Genomic DNA, 13,785 nt, shown 5'->3' on the forward strand with positions numbered 1-13,785 from the left:
ACCGTGCTTGTGTGTTAGTGTGCGTGTGCATGGCTGTTTGTGCGCTGAATATGTATAGACCCTGATACACACTTCCAATTGTATATGCCATTATTCACAGTGTGTGCGTGTGTGCTCCCATGTGTGTGTGTGTGTGTGTGTGTGTGTGTGTGTTTAATATATATAGGCCTCAAATACACACACTCGTCCATCTATGCCACGCTCTGCATGTCCAGGGAGCGCGGCTCCATGGGTTGCGCTGCGTCTCTGATACCTTATCTCTCGGCCCAATGCGAATGAGACCGCTCGGTATCTGCGGCTGCAGCCGAGCCCCCCGCCTCACTCATGTATTGTGGAGAGCTTTCCTTTCTCCTGGACCCTCCGGTACCACCGGGCGGGCTGGTAAACATTAGCCAGTGTCGAAGGCCGGGGTTTGCATTGTTGACACAATCGGCCCGATGCTAAAGATAGCTATAGCATCACAGAAGGGGTGGAGTGTGGAAGCAAACAACCTAAATTGTATCGGTTCCTCGTCGTGGAGTCTAGAGGCCCCTCGGATTGGCCCCTCAGAGGCAGGGGCCCGGGGCCGCGGGGACCCCAGCCCCCCTGTCACCCCACAGCCGTCTGAATGACACCTCTTCAGCGACGCACCGTGGAGCACACAGAGGCCCCGAGTCGCTGTACGTTATAGATCGGCGGTGCTCATGAACAATACAACATCATAATCATCAATATTCAATGAGGCAGCGCCCGGGAGTTATTTTTGTATTATTGGACAAAAGAAGCGGTATAATCAAACGGGAAATGGCGCACGGATCAATTGTTCGCCCGGAGGCGCTCGTGGTCAAACCACGCCGTGGAACGGTAAAGTGTCAACTGAATTGATGAAGTTGTCCTGGCAATTCATGTTTCTAATGGAAGGCTATTTTTTCCTTGTTTAAAAATAGGTGCGATCTAAAATTTCCAATCAATTTCCCCTAGAGTCCCGTCTAGTTTCTGTTTGCGTCGCAGTCCTATGAATATTCAAAGCGTTTTACGTCTTTACGTCTCTCATTCATAAAGGGCCTTATTATAACATCAACCAACCACCTTTAAAGGGGACATATTATACCACCAGGTGTTAGTGTGATTTGAAAATCTGTCTCTTCTGACATCCACCTAGATGTGTGCTCGATAGATCAGTCTACCAGCCTACCCAGTTGACTGTAGCAAACGTTGCTCATCTATCCGTCATACATCTAGGTGGACATGCCCACTTGTGATGTCAGAAGAGGCAGATTTGAAAACGTTTGTGACGGCTAATCACACTCACAACACACGTTGTGAGGTGGTATAACAAGTCACCTCTCAGTCGAAGGCAGCTCACCCCTGATGTCCCAACAGGTGCTCCAGATGTACCTTCCCTTCTGTGGGATCGCCATCTCCAACGCCCAGCTCTTCGCCGCCTCCAGGAAGGAGTACGACAGGAGTCGGGTAAGGGGCACGCATCCCATCACATGACCAGCCAGCCCCCCCCCCTCCTAGCACCACCACCCACACCCACCCACACTTCCCCCCTCCATCGCTGGGATCAGCATTCCCTCCGTCTGCGCCTGCTGCTGACAGCGAGGCAAAGTATTGATCAGCAGGAACATACTTGCTGCCACTGCAGTGTGTCTGTGTGTGTGTGTGTGGGGGGGGGGGGGCAACTCCTCCCCCAGTTACACTCACCGGTCGGTGGGTGGGGATGGGGAGCATGGTTTCGGGGGGGGGGGTGGGGCTGGGGAGGGCTCTAAATCAGACGGGGAACATCTACACAGGCACTAATGCATGTCAGCCATTGATCTCTGGTCGAAGACAACGTCATGGGACTGATCACTGTGACGGAGAACGGAGGAGGAGGAGGAGGAAGAGGAGGAGGAGGAGGATGGAGGAGAAGAAGGAGGACCAGGAGGGGGAACAGGAGGAAGAGGGGGAGCAGGTGGGGAAAGAGGGCGAGGACAAGGCGAAGGCGGAGGAGTGGAACGAGGAGAAGGAGGCGAAGGTGCAGGAAGAGGAGGGGGAGGATGTGGAGGAAGAGGGAAAAGAGGAGGAGGAGATGGAGCAGGAAGAGGTTGAGGTGTAGAATGGGGAGGAGATGGAGGAGGAGGAGGAGAAGAATGAGGAGGAGGTGGAGTAGGAGGAGGAGGAGCAGAATGAGGAGGAGGTGGAGCAGGAAGAAGTTGAGGTGTAGAATGGGGAGGAGATGGAGGAGGAGGAGGAGAAGAATGAGGAGGAGGTGGAGTAGGAGGAGGAGGAGTAGAATGAGGAGGAGGAGGAGGTTGCGTAGTAGAATGAGGAGAAGGTGGAGGAAATGGAGGAGGTAGAGGAGGTGGAGGAGGAGGAGGAGCAGAATGAGGAGGAGGTGGCGGAGTAGAATGAGGAGGAGGAGGAGGAGAATGAGGTGGAGGAGGAGGAGTAGAATGAGGAGGAGGTGGAGGAGGTGGTGGTGGAGTAGAATGAGGAGGAGGTGCGTGAGTTGGAGGATGTTCACCACCCTTCTCGCCCTGCCGTGGCCAGGCGCTTCTAGAGGTGGTGAACGACCTGTTTGAGGAGCAGACGGACCTGGAGAAGATCGTCAGGAAGATCATGCACCGCGCCCAGACGCTGCTCAAGTGCGAGCGCTGCTCCGTGCAGCTCCTGGAGGACATCGAGTCCCCGGTACAAACACACACACACACACACACACACAGGCACATACACACACACACATACACACACACACACACACACACACACACACACACACACACACACACACACACACACACACACACACACACACACACACACACACACACACACACACGCATACAAACAATCATACACACATACATACATAAGTACATACACACACATGCACTCGCACACACATACATACACGCACGCACTCATACACGCACGCGCATGCACACAAAGGTGCGAACACACTAACATTCACACGGCCATGTGCACACACACATTAATGCACTAACACACATACACATACCCATGTACACACACACACATAAACACACATACATTCACATACACGTGAACACTCACGCACGCACAGACACACATTCAAACATACACATATACGAACATACACATACACGTCCCTGTAGGTCAGCTGTGTGTGTCCGCCCCAGCCGTGTTCATCCAGGTGAGTGTTGAGCCCCTCCTGGTCATGTGACCCTCTGCAGGTGGTGAAGTTCACCAAGTCCTTCGAGCTGCTGTCGCCCAAGTGCAGCGCAGACACCGAGAACAGGTACGGTGGGAGGTGAGCTTCACACACACATGCACGTGCGCGCACGCACGCCATACACACACACACATACAGAAGGCCTTTTAAACAGTGGCTCCACACTTGATTGACACACCTGATCCACGACAGCCTCTCAGCAGTAGCACGGCCTGGTGAACGAGTGGCCGCACGTTGTGGCGTCCTTTATGGACGGAGACGGGGCGGTAGAAGGCCAAAGACAGATTCTTCTCGTCCTGCGTCGACCGTAGCCCACTTGGTCGCCTAAAGGCGCCGGCCTTGGCAGCGATAACTGCTGTGGTCGTGAATATGACGCAATATCACAGAAACGCAAGCTATAAAAAGTGTACAATAATCCAATCCCATCCGAGGCGGTATGTCTCACCAGGTGAAGTAGGGCTGTTGCTGCTTTGTGTTGCTGTTAGGGGGCACACGCTGGCTGTGTGTGTGTGTGTGTTTGTGTATGTAGGTGTGAGTGCCTGTGTGTGTGTGTGTGTGTGTGTGTGTGTGTGTGTGTGTGTGTGTGTGTGTGTGTGTGTGTGTGTGTGTGTGTGTGTGTGTGTGTGTGTGTGTGTGTGTGTGTGTGTGTGTGAGTGTTTGCAGCATGGAAAGCAGTTGGGAGAGGGATTCATTGTGCGCTGCCTTGACTATCTCTTATGAAACCCATACGAGGTAATGCAGGATGCCGCAAGAGAGACACTTGTGACTGTATGAATAAACGTGACGTCAAAGGCTGAGCACACCGTACGATTTCACACGCACTTCCGAATCCCCATCCGCCCCCGAGAGAGAGAGGGAGAGGAGGAGGAAGAGAGAGAGGAAGAGGGAGAGGGGGAGAGAGAGAGAGAGAGAGAGAGAGAGAGAGAGAGAGAGAGAGAGAGAGAGAGAGAGAGAGAGAGAGAGAGAGAGAGAGAGAGAGAGAGAGAGAGAGAGAGAGAGAGAGAGAGAGAGAGAGAGAGAGAGAGAGAGAGAGAGAGAGAGAGAGAGAAGTAAGTTGTGAATACACTGCGTTTCTTCTCTCCTTCCCTGATTCAGACAGTTTTAAAAGGTTTCTGTGGTTTCTTTATGCAATATCAGCCTATTCTCCGTGTTCTCTTCTCTGTACACTGGGGAATTCAGTGGGCCGGTTGCTTCAAGAGGTTTGCGTGTGTTTTTACAATAGATAGTAGAGTTGATTTGAGCAAGCTACGGCCCTAAGAACACTTGGATGGGTCCAGGTGTACGTCCGACTGCACCGAGACACACAAGCTTGTGTCTCTGTGCCGTGATCACAAACAGATCGGACCCTGAAAGGGAAACAGAGGAAATGAAGGAGAGAGGGTTGTGTTTCCAAAGAGAGGCCTGAGGGAATGACGAGAATAGTATTGGAGAGTGATAACGAAGATGTGGTCAAGATGGAGATTAGATTCACAAGGGTTTCGAGAAGGGTCATGTGATGTTTAGGATGTCCTCATTAAATGCCCATTTTTGAAGAATGTCTCTTGAGATGGAAGGAGGCCGATTTATAATCGTTAAAGCAAAGCTTTTTGGTCGTACAATTGGCTTCAGAAATGAATTCTTTATAGTTTACTTGAGCTCGGTGTTGGTGTAATAAACTGTATTGAACTCGGTGTAATATCTCCTGTTTATCCTTTCCTCCTGCTCCCCCAGTTTCAAAGACAGCATGGAGCGGTCCTCCTACTCTGATTGGCTCATCAACAACAGCATCGCCGAGCTGGTGGCGTCCACTGGTTTGCCCGTCAACATCAGCGACGCCTATCAGGACCCCCGCTTCGACGCCGAGGTGACCGCTCCACTGCCCGAGTGTAAAGGACAAAAACACACCCACGTGCACATACACACTCTTAAAACACGTTCAGTACAACCGACGTCAGGCCAACATGGGCTTTAGATTCACATTTACCTTCAGGGCATTTAGCAGACACTTTTATCCAGAGCAACATTTGTCAGAAGAAAGTGAAACTATATCGTCAGCACAGTAAGGATGTTCATAGAACCAATAGAGCCAAGCGCTAACAACTGTTAGGTTAACCCCTTTCTCATATAAAACAAAGCTAGCTAGGATAAGATGCTACATCAGATCGGGGACACATGTTTTATTTTAAACGGTTTGGTAACAGCAAGCAGACAAATGGACACGCATCCGTATCAAAAGTCACTCGCCGACATGTTTTGTGCGTTTTAAAACGGTAAGGATCGTGTTTGTCATCGCGGGGCTGTCGTAGTACTTCAACGGCAGCTCTTCTTCGCCGTGCTCACAGAGAGCCTCTCCTCCACTCAATATTGGATGTGTGGTTACCGCGGCGACATGGGGACTGGGACATATGCATACTTTAAGGGCTTTGACCTGGAAAACGCTGATGTGGAGCAGGCGGACGCGCGGCAGGCTGTCAGCCTGCGTCCCACGTGTACACGTAGCGCTCCTCACGCAAGCGGTGTCCTCCCTGTTCCCTGTTTCCTGTTCCTGTAGGCGGACCAGTTCTCCGGCTTCCACATCCGCTCGGTTCTCTGCGTGCCCATATGGAACAGCAACCACCAGATCATAGGTAGGCTCGCACATAATACACACACACACACGCAACCACACACGCACACACATATACACACACGCAACTACACATGCATGCTCGCACACACGCACATATACACGCACACACACGCACACACATATACACACACACACAGAGAAATATACAGTACATGCACGCACACACACAAACACACGCATTCACTCGCACTCACACAAACACACACACACAAACACACACAAACACAAATGTCTGTGAGTGTGTGTTTGTGTGTGCATGTGTGTGTGAGAATGTATAGGGGCCAGACGTAAACAACAGAGAGAGAGAGAGAGAGAGAGAGAGAGAGAGAGAGAGAGAGAGAGAGAGAGAGAGAGAGAGAGAGAGAGAGAGAGAGAGAGAGAGAGAGAGAGGTGGTGAATATTGAATCGTGCAGGTAGAGTCAGAGGACCTCAATGAAAACCGCCAATCCAAGGAATCCAAGGTTCAGTCCGCAATCAGGAAATGAAAATGATGATCATGATTTGATAAAGAAATACGGCCTGAAAATGTCCTTAATTAGTTAAAACAAAGGGGTATTCATAAAGTCTTCCTTGCAAATATATGACTATGTTAGTCGGTGTTTGACCTTGTTTTTGTATGAGTGAATCATATCATGTCCTAAAGGGCCATGATTTATGTTTGGTTGTTTTTCCGGAGAAACACAAACTGTGGCAGTCATCAGGAAAAAAAATGATGCACACATTCAGCAGCATTTCCCCTTCAAGGAATAAAGAGTTTATTTTCCTACGATAAAGTGTTGTGATGCTGCGGTGTCTTTTATCCAGACGGGCTGATCCGTGACGTCAAACAGAGGATTATTATCACGCCTGTGACTCTCAACATATATGTTGACTGACGGCATAATATTCATACCCATATGCAAATTGTGTTCAAGCTGTCACGTGACACATCTCGTTTCACCACAAATTGTGTGAACACAATTTGCAGATGAATTTATAACAACGCATCGTTTGCTTTTGCCTTCATCACCAGTGCGACTGCATGACGCACATTACGCACAAGTAAGCACACTACGGCCGCATCGGGGCGGACTCGTTTCAGACGCGCGGAAAAGGCGGCGCGACTCTCGGGGGGAAATAGCGGCGGCTTGTCGGCGTAATTCCTCGTGTGATGATAAAAAGACAGGGTCTCACTCCGGTTATACAATTAGCTTTATCAACACAGTCATGGCTGGCGTTTTAATCAAGAGATAAAGGGAGGTGACAGGAGCTGACGGGCTCCGTGCATATTATTTATTACCAGAGAGGAGGCCCCAGGCTCCGGTGTTACGTGGATAAGCGTCATATAAACTGGTGTCCTCCTCACATATACGTATATATAAACATAAATTCATGTTTACATATGGAAATATTCATTATTATCATTATAATTATTATGATATTTATTATTATTATATCATTATTATTGGTTCTGGTTTTTGCTTCAGAGTATTTTGAAACCGACCAAAGATCCATGAAGTCGAAGGGTGATCCACACACACACACACACACACACACACGCACACGCACACGCACACACACACACACACACACACACGCACGCACGCACGCACACACACGCACACAGACACACACATAGGCAGGGTTATACGCTCTGTGGTATTTTTATTCATTATAATCAACTTTGTCGTCATGGGTGGACAAGTATATGTTGTGTGTGTACGGCCGCAAGTGTCGCTGTAACCACGTCCAGTCCAGTTAACGTAGATTAAACTTTGCATGCAGTAATTGACTCTTCATGTGACCACAGGTGTGGCACAGGTGTTGAACAGACTGGACGGGAAGCCCTTCGACGACGCTGACCAGCGTCTCTTCGAGGTATACCTCCCCTTGTTGTGCTCTTATTGAATGTTGTAAGTCCTGGCACTTTGTTTTTGGCACTGTGTAGCATCTTGTCCCAGCTATCTCTGTTGCATACTGGGAATGGCTTAACCTAGCGATTGTTAGTGCTTGGCTCTTGGTTCTATGAACGTCCTTACTGTACCGACAGTGATATATTGTTGTTTCTCTTTCTTCTGAAAAATGTACTTATTGTAATCGCTTTGGATAAAAGCGTCTTCTAAATGTAAATGCAAATGATTGCCGTCTCAGCGTCGGACCACAGTCATTATCTATCTTTCTGGATATCTCTTCTTTATCATTTAGTGATCAATGACCGTTTCATTCTGTGTCTCTCAGGCGTTTGTGATCTTCTGCGGTCTCGGCATTAACAACACCATCATGTACGACCAGGTGAAGAAGTCATGGGCCAAGCAGTCTGTCGCCCTGGATGTAAGACACCGCTTCTGTTATGTACTCATGTCGAGAGGTTTTCCCTGTTATTCTGTACATGGACACATTCACTTCGACATATGCACACACAAACTGACATAAACACTCTCTCACACACAGAAGCATTCATACCCACTCAGACACTCGTTTTCACACACACACACACACACACACACACACACACACACACACACACACACACACACACACACACACACACACACACACACACACACACACACACACACACACACACACACACACACACACACGTTACCACATCAATAAGCCCATCATAGCAGGTACGATGATATTAATATCTAGATCCTCGCTCTTTTAATACCGTTCGCTCCGTTAATCTGCGATCCTGTTCCCTCACTGGGGAGCTGCTCAGCTCTCTCAGTGACGGAGCCTCAGTACCACATAGGGTTTACCTCCCCCTCCATGAGCTGCACTCCCTCCACTGCCTTGCGCGTGTCAGCGCTCAGCCCCCTCACTGCGTCTGGGGTCACCTGTAGGAAAGAGGCTTGGGTGAAGCCAGGAGAGGCGTGACCATGGTTTGATCACCCAGACCGGGGTTTTCCTTTCAGCAACGCATGGATTGGAGGGAAAGGCAAAGGGTAGACCCGAGTCGGAGCTGGAAGCAGCAGTCAGACGTGGATGCATTCCCCGTGGCAGCGCTGAATAAACATGAGTCACATGATCAAATAAGCAACTGCAGGTCCATGCCACAAATGTCTTCCCCGGGAAGGAGGAGAAGTGATGAGAGCTGACATCTGTGTTCCATCGGTCGGCCCTCTTCCTCCTCCTCTTTCTCTTCTTCCTTCTCCTCCCTCTCCTCCCCTTCTCATCCTCTTGCTATACCTCTGTCTCCCTCTCCTCCTCCACCTTTTCTTCCTCCTCTTCCTCCCCTCTTCCTCCCCCTCCTCCTCCCCCTCCTCCTCCCCTTGCTCTTCCTCTGTCTCCTCCTTTCCTTCTCTTCCTCCTTCTCTATATCTTCCTCCTCCTCCTCTCCTTCCTCCTCCTCTTCCTCCTCCTCCTCTTCTTCCTTCACCTCTTCCTCCCCCTCCCCCTCCTCCTCCTCCTCCTCTCCCTCCTCACCTCCTCCTCTCCCTCCTCCTCCTCCACCACCACCTCCTGCAGTAACCTTAGCTCCTCTGACCCGATGCCTTCACGCCCAGTCCCGGTGGAAAACGGTCCCAACGTTTATGAGTTGCGTTCAACAGTGCCGTGTTCGCTCCAGGCCTTGTGAGCAGCCCTGTGTTGGATGTGCCCAGTGTGTTTTCTCTATGAGGTCCTGAGCCCAGCCTGTGCTGTGTGTTTGTGTTGCAGGTGCTCTCCTACCACGCCACGTGCTCCAAGACTGAAGTTGATAAATTCAAGGTAACTGGATATTTTACCATTGTTATGGTTCCATTCACACAACCGGCCAGCAGCGACCTCTCTAACAGCATGCTACATCGTGTTGCGTTTGTAGAAACTGATGAATGTGGAATATATTTCATAAAAGCATCGGGGTTGCGTCAGCCATGTGAATCAATCGTACTTTTGAATGATATTCACCGTGTTACTATTCTAGTGCTAAAATCTACGGGTAGAGAAACACAACGCATGCTCAAACATTAATACGAGTCGAGACCCGACGCCGTTTGTTCAACGGCGTCCCAGAGGAAAACAAACTAATTGTGTGTTTGAAATGGATTGCTGTAATCCATACCCAGTCGTTCCCTGTGCATTATTCATCATATGTTTTTCTATTTATTCATCACGACCTGAATTCCTAATTGACTGACAAACAGAGTGACAAATGGACGGAGGGGGAGGCCATGTGACCCACTTCTCTCCTTCCTGGGGGGGTCCCCCCTCCCCCCTGCCCGGAGCAGGAGCTGCTCTCTGCAGCATTTTGCAATCTCTCAGCCCCCTCACCCAGCCATACGCCCGGCAGTGCCCTGCCTCCACCCTCATGCCCTCCCCCCCTCCCACCTTCTCCTCGCTGCCTCCACCCGGGCTTGCCTCCACCCTCCATCCTTCCATCCGGCCCACTGTCTCTCTCCTCCCTGCCTCCACCTTCCCGGGCCTCCATCTTACCCATTTCATCTCCCTCTGCCTGCCTCCCCCTCCGTGCCTCCTCTCTCCTCCCTCCTCCTCCCTCCTCCTCCCTCCTCCTCCCTCCTTGCCCCCACCCTGCCTCTAAAGCCTGCCCTCCATGTGGAGCGTTGGGCGGAGGGTTGGGCGGAGGGTTGGGCGGAGCGCGGCGCGGAGTGTTTGACTCGAATTGTAAATGTCAGAGCAGACGGTGTCTGGCTGTCGACAGCGACCGGAGCGACGAGAGACGGAACACCTGCTGACCTGGATGGGCGAGAGAGAGAGAGAGAGAGAGAGGGGGAGAGAGAGGGGGGGGGAGAGAGAGAGAGAGGGAGAGAGAGTGAGAGAGAGGGAGAGAGAGAGAGAGAGAGAGGGAGAGAGAGAGAGAGAGAGAGAGAGAGAGAGAGAGAGAGAGAGAGAGAGAGAGAGAGAGAGAGAGAGAGAGAGGGGGAGAGAGGGGGAGAGAGGGAGGGAGGGAGAGAGGGAGAGAGGGAGAGAGAGGGGGAGAGAGGGGGAGGGAGGGAGGGAGGGAGGGAGGGAGGGAGGGAGAGAAAAAGAGAGAGAGGGAAAGAGAGTTATTTTTGTGTGTGTGTGGGGGGGGGTGTTGTGATGGCGTGCATGAGTGTTTGTATTTATGTGTCTGTGCCTGGGCTAGTGTGCAAGACTCTGTGTATTTATGTGTGTGAAGTGCATGTGAGTGTGTGTGTGTACGCGCGCATCAATTGTTTCAGAGTTGTGTGAGTGCAAGCATGTGTGAGTGTTTGTGTGTGTAGTACTATACGCCCGTTTGTGCTAGGTTCGTGCTCATGTGCGTGTGTATGAGTTTGTGTGTCAGACAGTGTTGAGGCGACCCAGCCTCGACCGAAGCGCTCGTTCTGTCCTGCCGGGGTCCCGGGTCTCATTAAGGGGGGAGAGGGGCCGAGAGCGAGGGCCCCGTCAGTGTCGACCGGAGGCATAATGGCAGGAAACAGGGCCCTGACGGGGCCAACGCTCGTTACACCGCCCGCCCCAGCAGTGGAGGTTCAGCGAGGAAGAGGACGTCTGTGAGGGTCTACTACCGGACTCGCCCTGGGCTCTCCGTACGCGCGACAGCGGAGACTTTAGGGGAGCTCTGCCTCATTAAGGGAAGCGCTGCTCGAGTCCTGCGAGTCTTAATTAGCCTGCTTCCATGTTTCTGTGATCTCTAAACGGGCACAGGGTCCGCTGACTGCTATCTCTGTTTCTCTCTCTGTTCCTCGCCGTTTCTCTCTCTGTTTCTCTCTGTTTCTGTCTCTCTGTTTCCCTCTCTCTCTCTCTGTGTATATATATATGTATATATATATACATATATATATATATGTATAAGGTGGACGTCAGGACAGGGTCGTCTCCACACAACTCTGTATAGTTCAGTATTTGAACATTGTAGCCCCCGAGCCCTGACTCTGATTCTCTCTGTCCCCCTGTCCCCCTGTCCCCCTGTCCCCCTGTCCCCCTGTCCCCCTGTCCCCCTCTCCCCCTGTCCCCCTGTCCCCCTGTCCTCCTGTCCCCCTGTCCCCCTCTCCCCCTGTCCCCCTGTCCCCCTGTCCCCCTGTCCTCCTGTCCCCCTGTCCTCCTGTCCCCCTGTCCCCCTCTCCCCCTCTCCCCCTCTCCTCCTGTCCTTCTCCTGTCCCCCTGTCCCCCTGTCCTCCTGTCCTCCTGTCCCCCTGTCCCCCTGTCCTCCTGTCCCCCTGTCCCCCTGTCCCCCTGTCCTCCTGTCCTCCCCCTGTCCCCCTGTCCTCCTGTCCTCCTGTCCTCCTGTCCTCCTGTCCCCCTGTCCTCCTGTCCTCCTGTCCCCCTCTCCCCCTCTCCCCCTCTCCTCCTGTCCTTCTCCTGTCCCCCTGTCCCCCTCTCCTCCTGTCCTTCTCCTGTCCTCCTGTCCTCCTCCTGTCCCCCTCTCCTCCTGTCCTTCTCCTGTCCCCCTGTCCCCCTGTCCTCCTGTCCTCCTCCTGTCCCCCTCTCCTCCTGTCCTTCTCCTGTCCCCCTGTCCCTCTGTCCTGCAGGCGGCTAACATCCCCCTGGTGTGTGAGCTGGGTATCGACATGCTGCCCTTCGACGACTTCTCCCTGGACGTGGACGCCATGGTGACGGCTGCCCTCAGGATGTTCATGGAGCTGGGCATGGTGCAGAAGTTCAGGATCGACTACGAGGTGAGGGGGGGGGTCCACGCTGGCTCATTCTCTCTCTCTCTCTCTCTCTCTCTCTCTCTCTCTCTCTCTCTCTCTCTCTCTCTCTCTCTCTCTCTCTCTCTCTCTCTCTCTCTCTCTCTCTCTCTCTCTCTCTCTCTCTCTCTCTCTCTTTCTTTTTCTCTTCTCTTCTCTTCTCTTCTCTTCTCTTCTCTTCTCTTCTCTTCTCTTCTCTTCCCTCTGTCTCTCTGTCTCTCTGTCTCTCTCTCTCTCTCTCCCCCCTGTCCTCTCCCTGGTCATCACCCCCCTGTCCCCTCTGCCCGCCCCCCCCCCCCCCCCCCCCAGACGCTGTGCCGCTGGTTGCTGACGGTCCGGAAGAACTACCGCATGGTCCTCTACCACAACTGGAGACACGCCTTCAACGTCTGCCAGTGCATGTTCGCCATGCTCACGGTGAGGCCACAACACACACGCACACACACATGCAGGCACGCACACGCACACAAGCACGCATGCACATACGCGCACACTCACACAATCCTGCACACACTCACGCACACACACACACACATACAGGCACGCACGCGCACACACACACGCACGCACGCACACACACAATCACGTAACTCATTCTCTCTCTCACTCACTCACTCACTCGCTCTCACTCTCACACTCGCTCTTGCTCACACACACACACAAAGACGCTCGCTTGCTAACTCACTCACTCACTCACTCACTCACTCTCACACTCTCTCACACACAAACACACAAACACACATCTAAACACACACACACACACGCAAACATTCGCTCGCTAAATCACCCACTCACCCTCTCACAGACACTCCCTGACAGTGTTGTGCTTGCAGGTATATACAGTATAGAGTGCTAATAGCCTCATAACACTGACACGTCGTTTTGTATTGAAAAGGGGAGAATTTGCTTTGTGTCTTCGTATTTGCGTCAGAGGGCAGTTTGTTGTGTTTCTGCTTGTGCTGTCTTTGTGTTATTGCACAGATCAGTAGAGAGTTGCAATGCTGGTACCATATCCACCCAAACAAATAGCAAGACTCCGGGCACAGCCAAACCCGCTGTCTGTTTGAATAGACGCTCTAAAGAATAGCTTCACACACTTCTGGCACTTTGTCTGGGTTTCCTTATTTTATACTTTATACTGAGGGGCGGGCACCACACTGACACAAGCACACTCACACAGACACACACACACACACTGACGCAAGCACACACACACACATACTGACGCACACACACACACACACACACACACACATACTGAGGCACACACACACACCCTCACACCCTGACGCACGTACTCTCTCACACACACACTCTGACACAAGCACACACACTCAAACGCGCACGTACACACTAACACACACACACACACACACACACACACACACACACACACACACACACACACACACACACACACA

The 13,785-nt window shown here is 51.9% G+C and overlaps 1 protein-coding gene across 1 annotated transcript in view; it reads left to right on the forward strand.

Annotated features, from left to right (window-relative positions):
* The window catches only part of pde11a (phosphodiesterase 11a), a 25,423-nt gene extending 12,211 nt beyond the window's left edge, over nt 1-13,212 (forward strand). Inside the window, exons 3-13 of the mRNA XM_030344041.1 lie at nt 1,363-1,452; nt 2,518-2,658; nt 3,183-3,247; nt 4,892-5,024; nt 5,712-5,787; nt 7,579-7,646; nt 8,007-8,099; nt 9,432-9,482; nt 12,206-12,352; nt 12,674-12,781; nt 13,198-13,212. Coding sequence (XP_030199901.1) covers nt 1,363-1,452; nt 2,518-2,658; nt 3,183-3,247; nt 4,892-5,024; nt 5,712-5,787; nt 7,579-7,646; nt 8,007-8,099; nt 9,432-9,482; nt 12,206-12,352; nt 12,674-12,781; nt 13,198-13,212 — 987 coding nt within the window. The remainder of the gene's footprint in view (nt 1-1,362; nt 1,453-2,517; nt 2,659-3,182; nt 3,248-4,891; nt 5,025-5,711; nt 5,788-7,578; nt 7,647-8,006; nt 8,100-9,431; nt 9,483-12,205; nt 12,353-12,673; nt 12,782-13,197) is intronic.
* Nucleotides 13,213-13,785: the final 573 nt, after the last annotated feature.

Source organism: Gadus morhua, chromosome 20 (genome assembly GCF_902167405.1).
Source record: "Gadus morhua chromosome 20, gadMor3.0, whole genome shotgun sequence".
Classification (NCBI taxonomy): Eukaryota; Metazoa; Chordata; class Actinopteri; order Gadiformes; family Gadidae; genus Gadus; species Gadus morhua.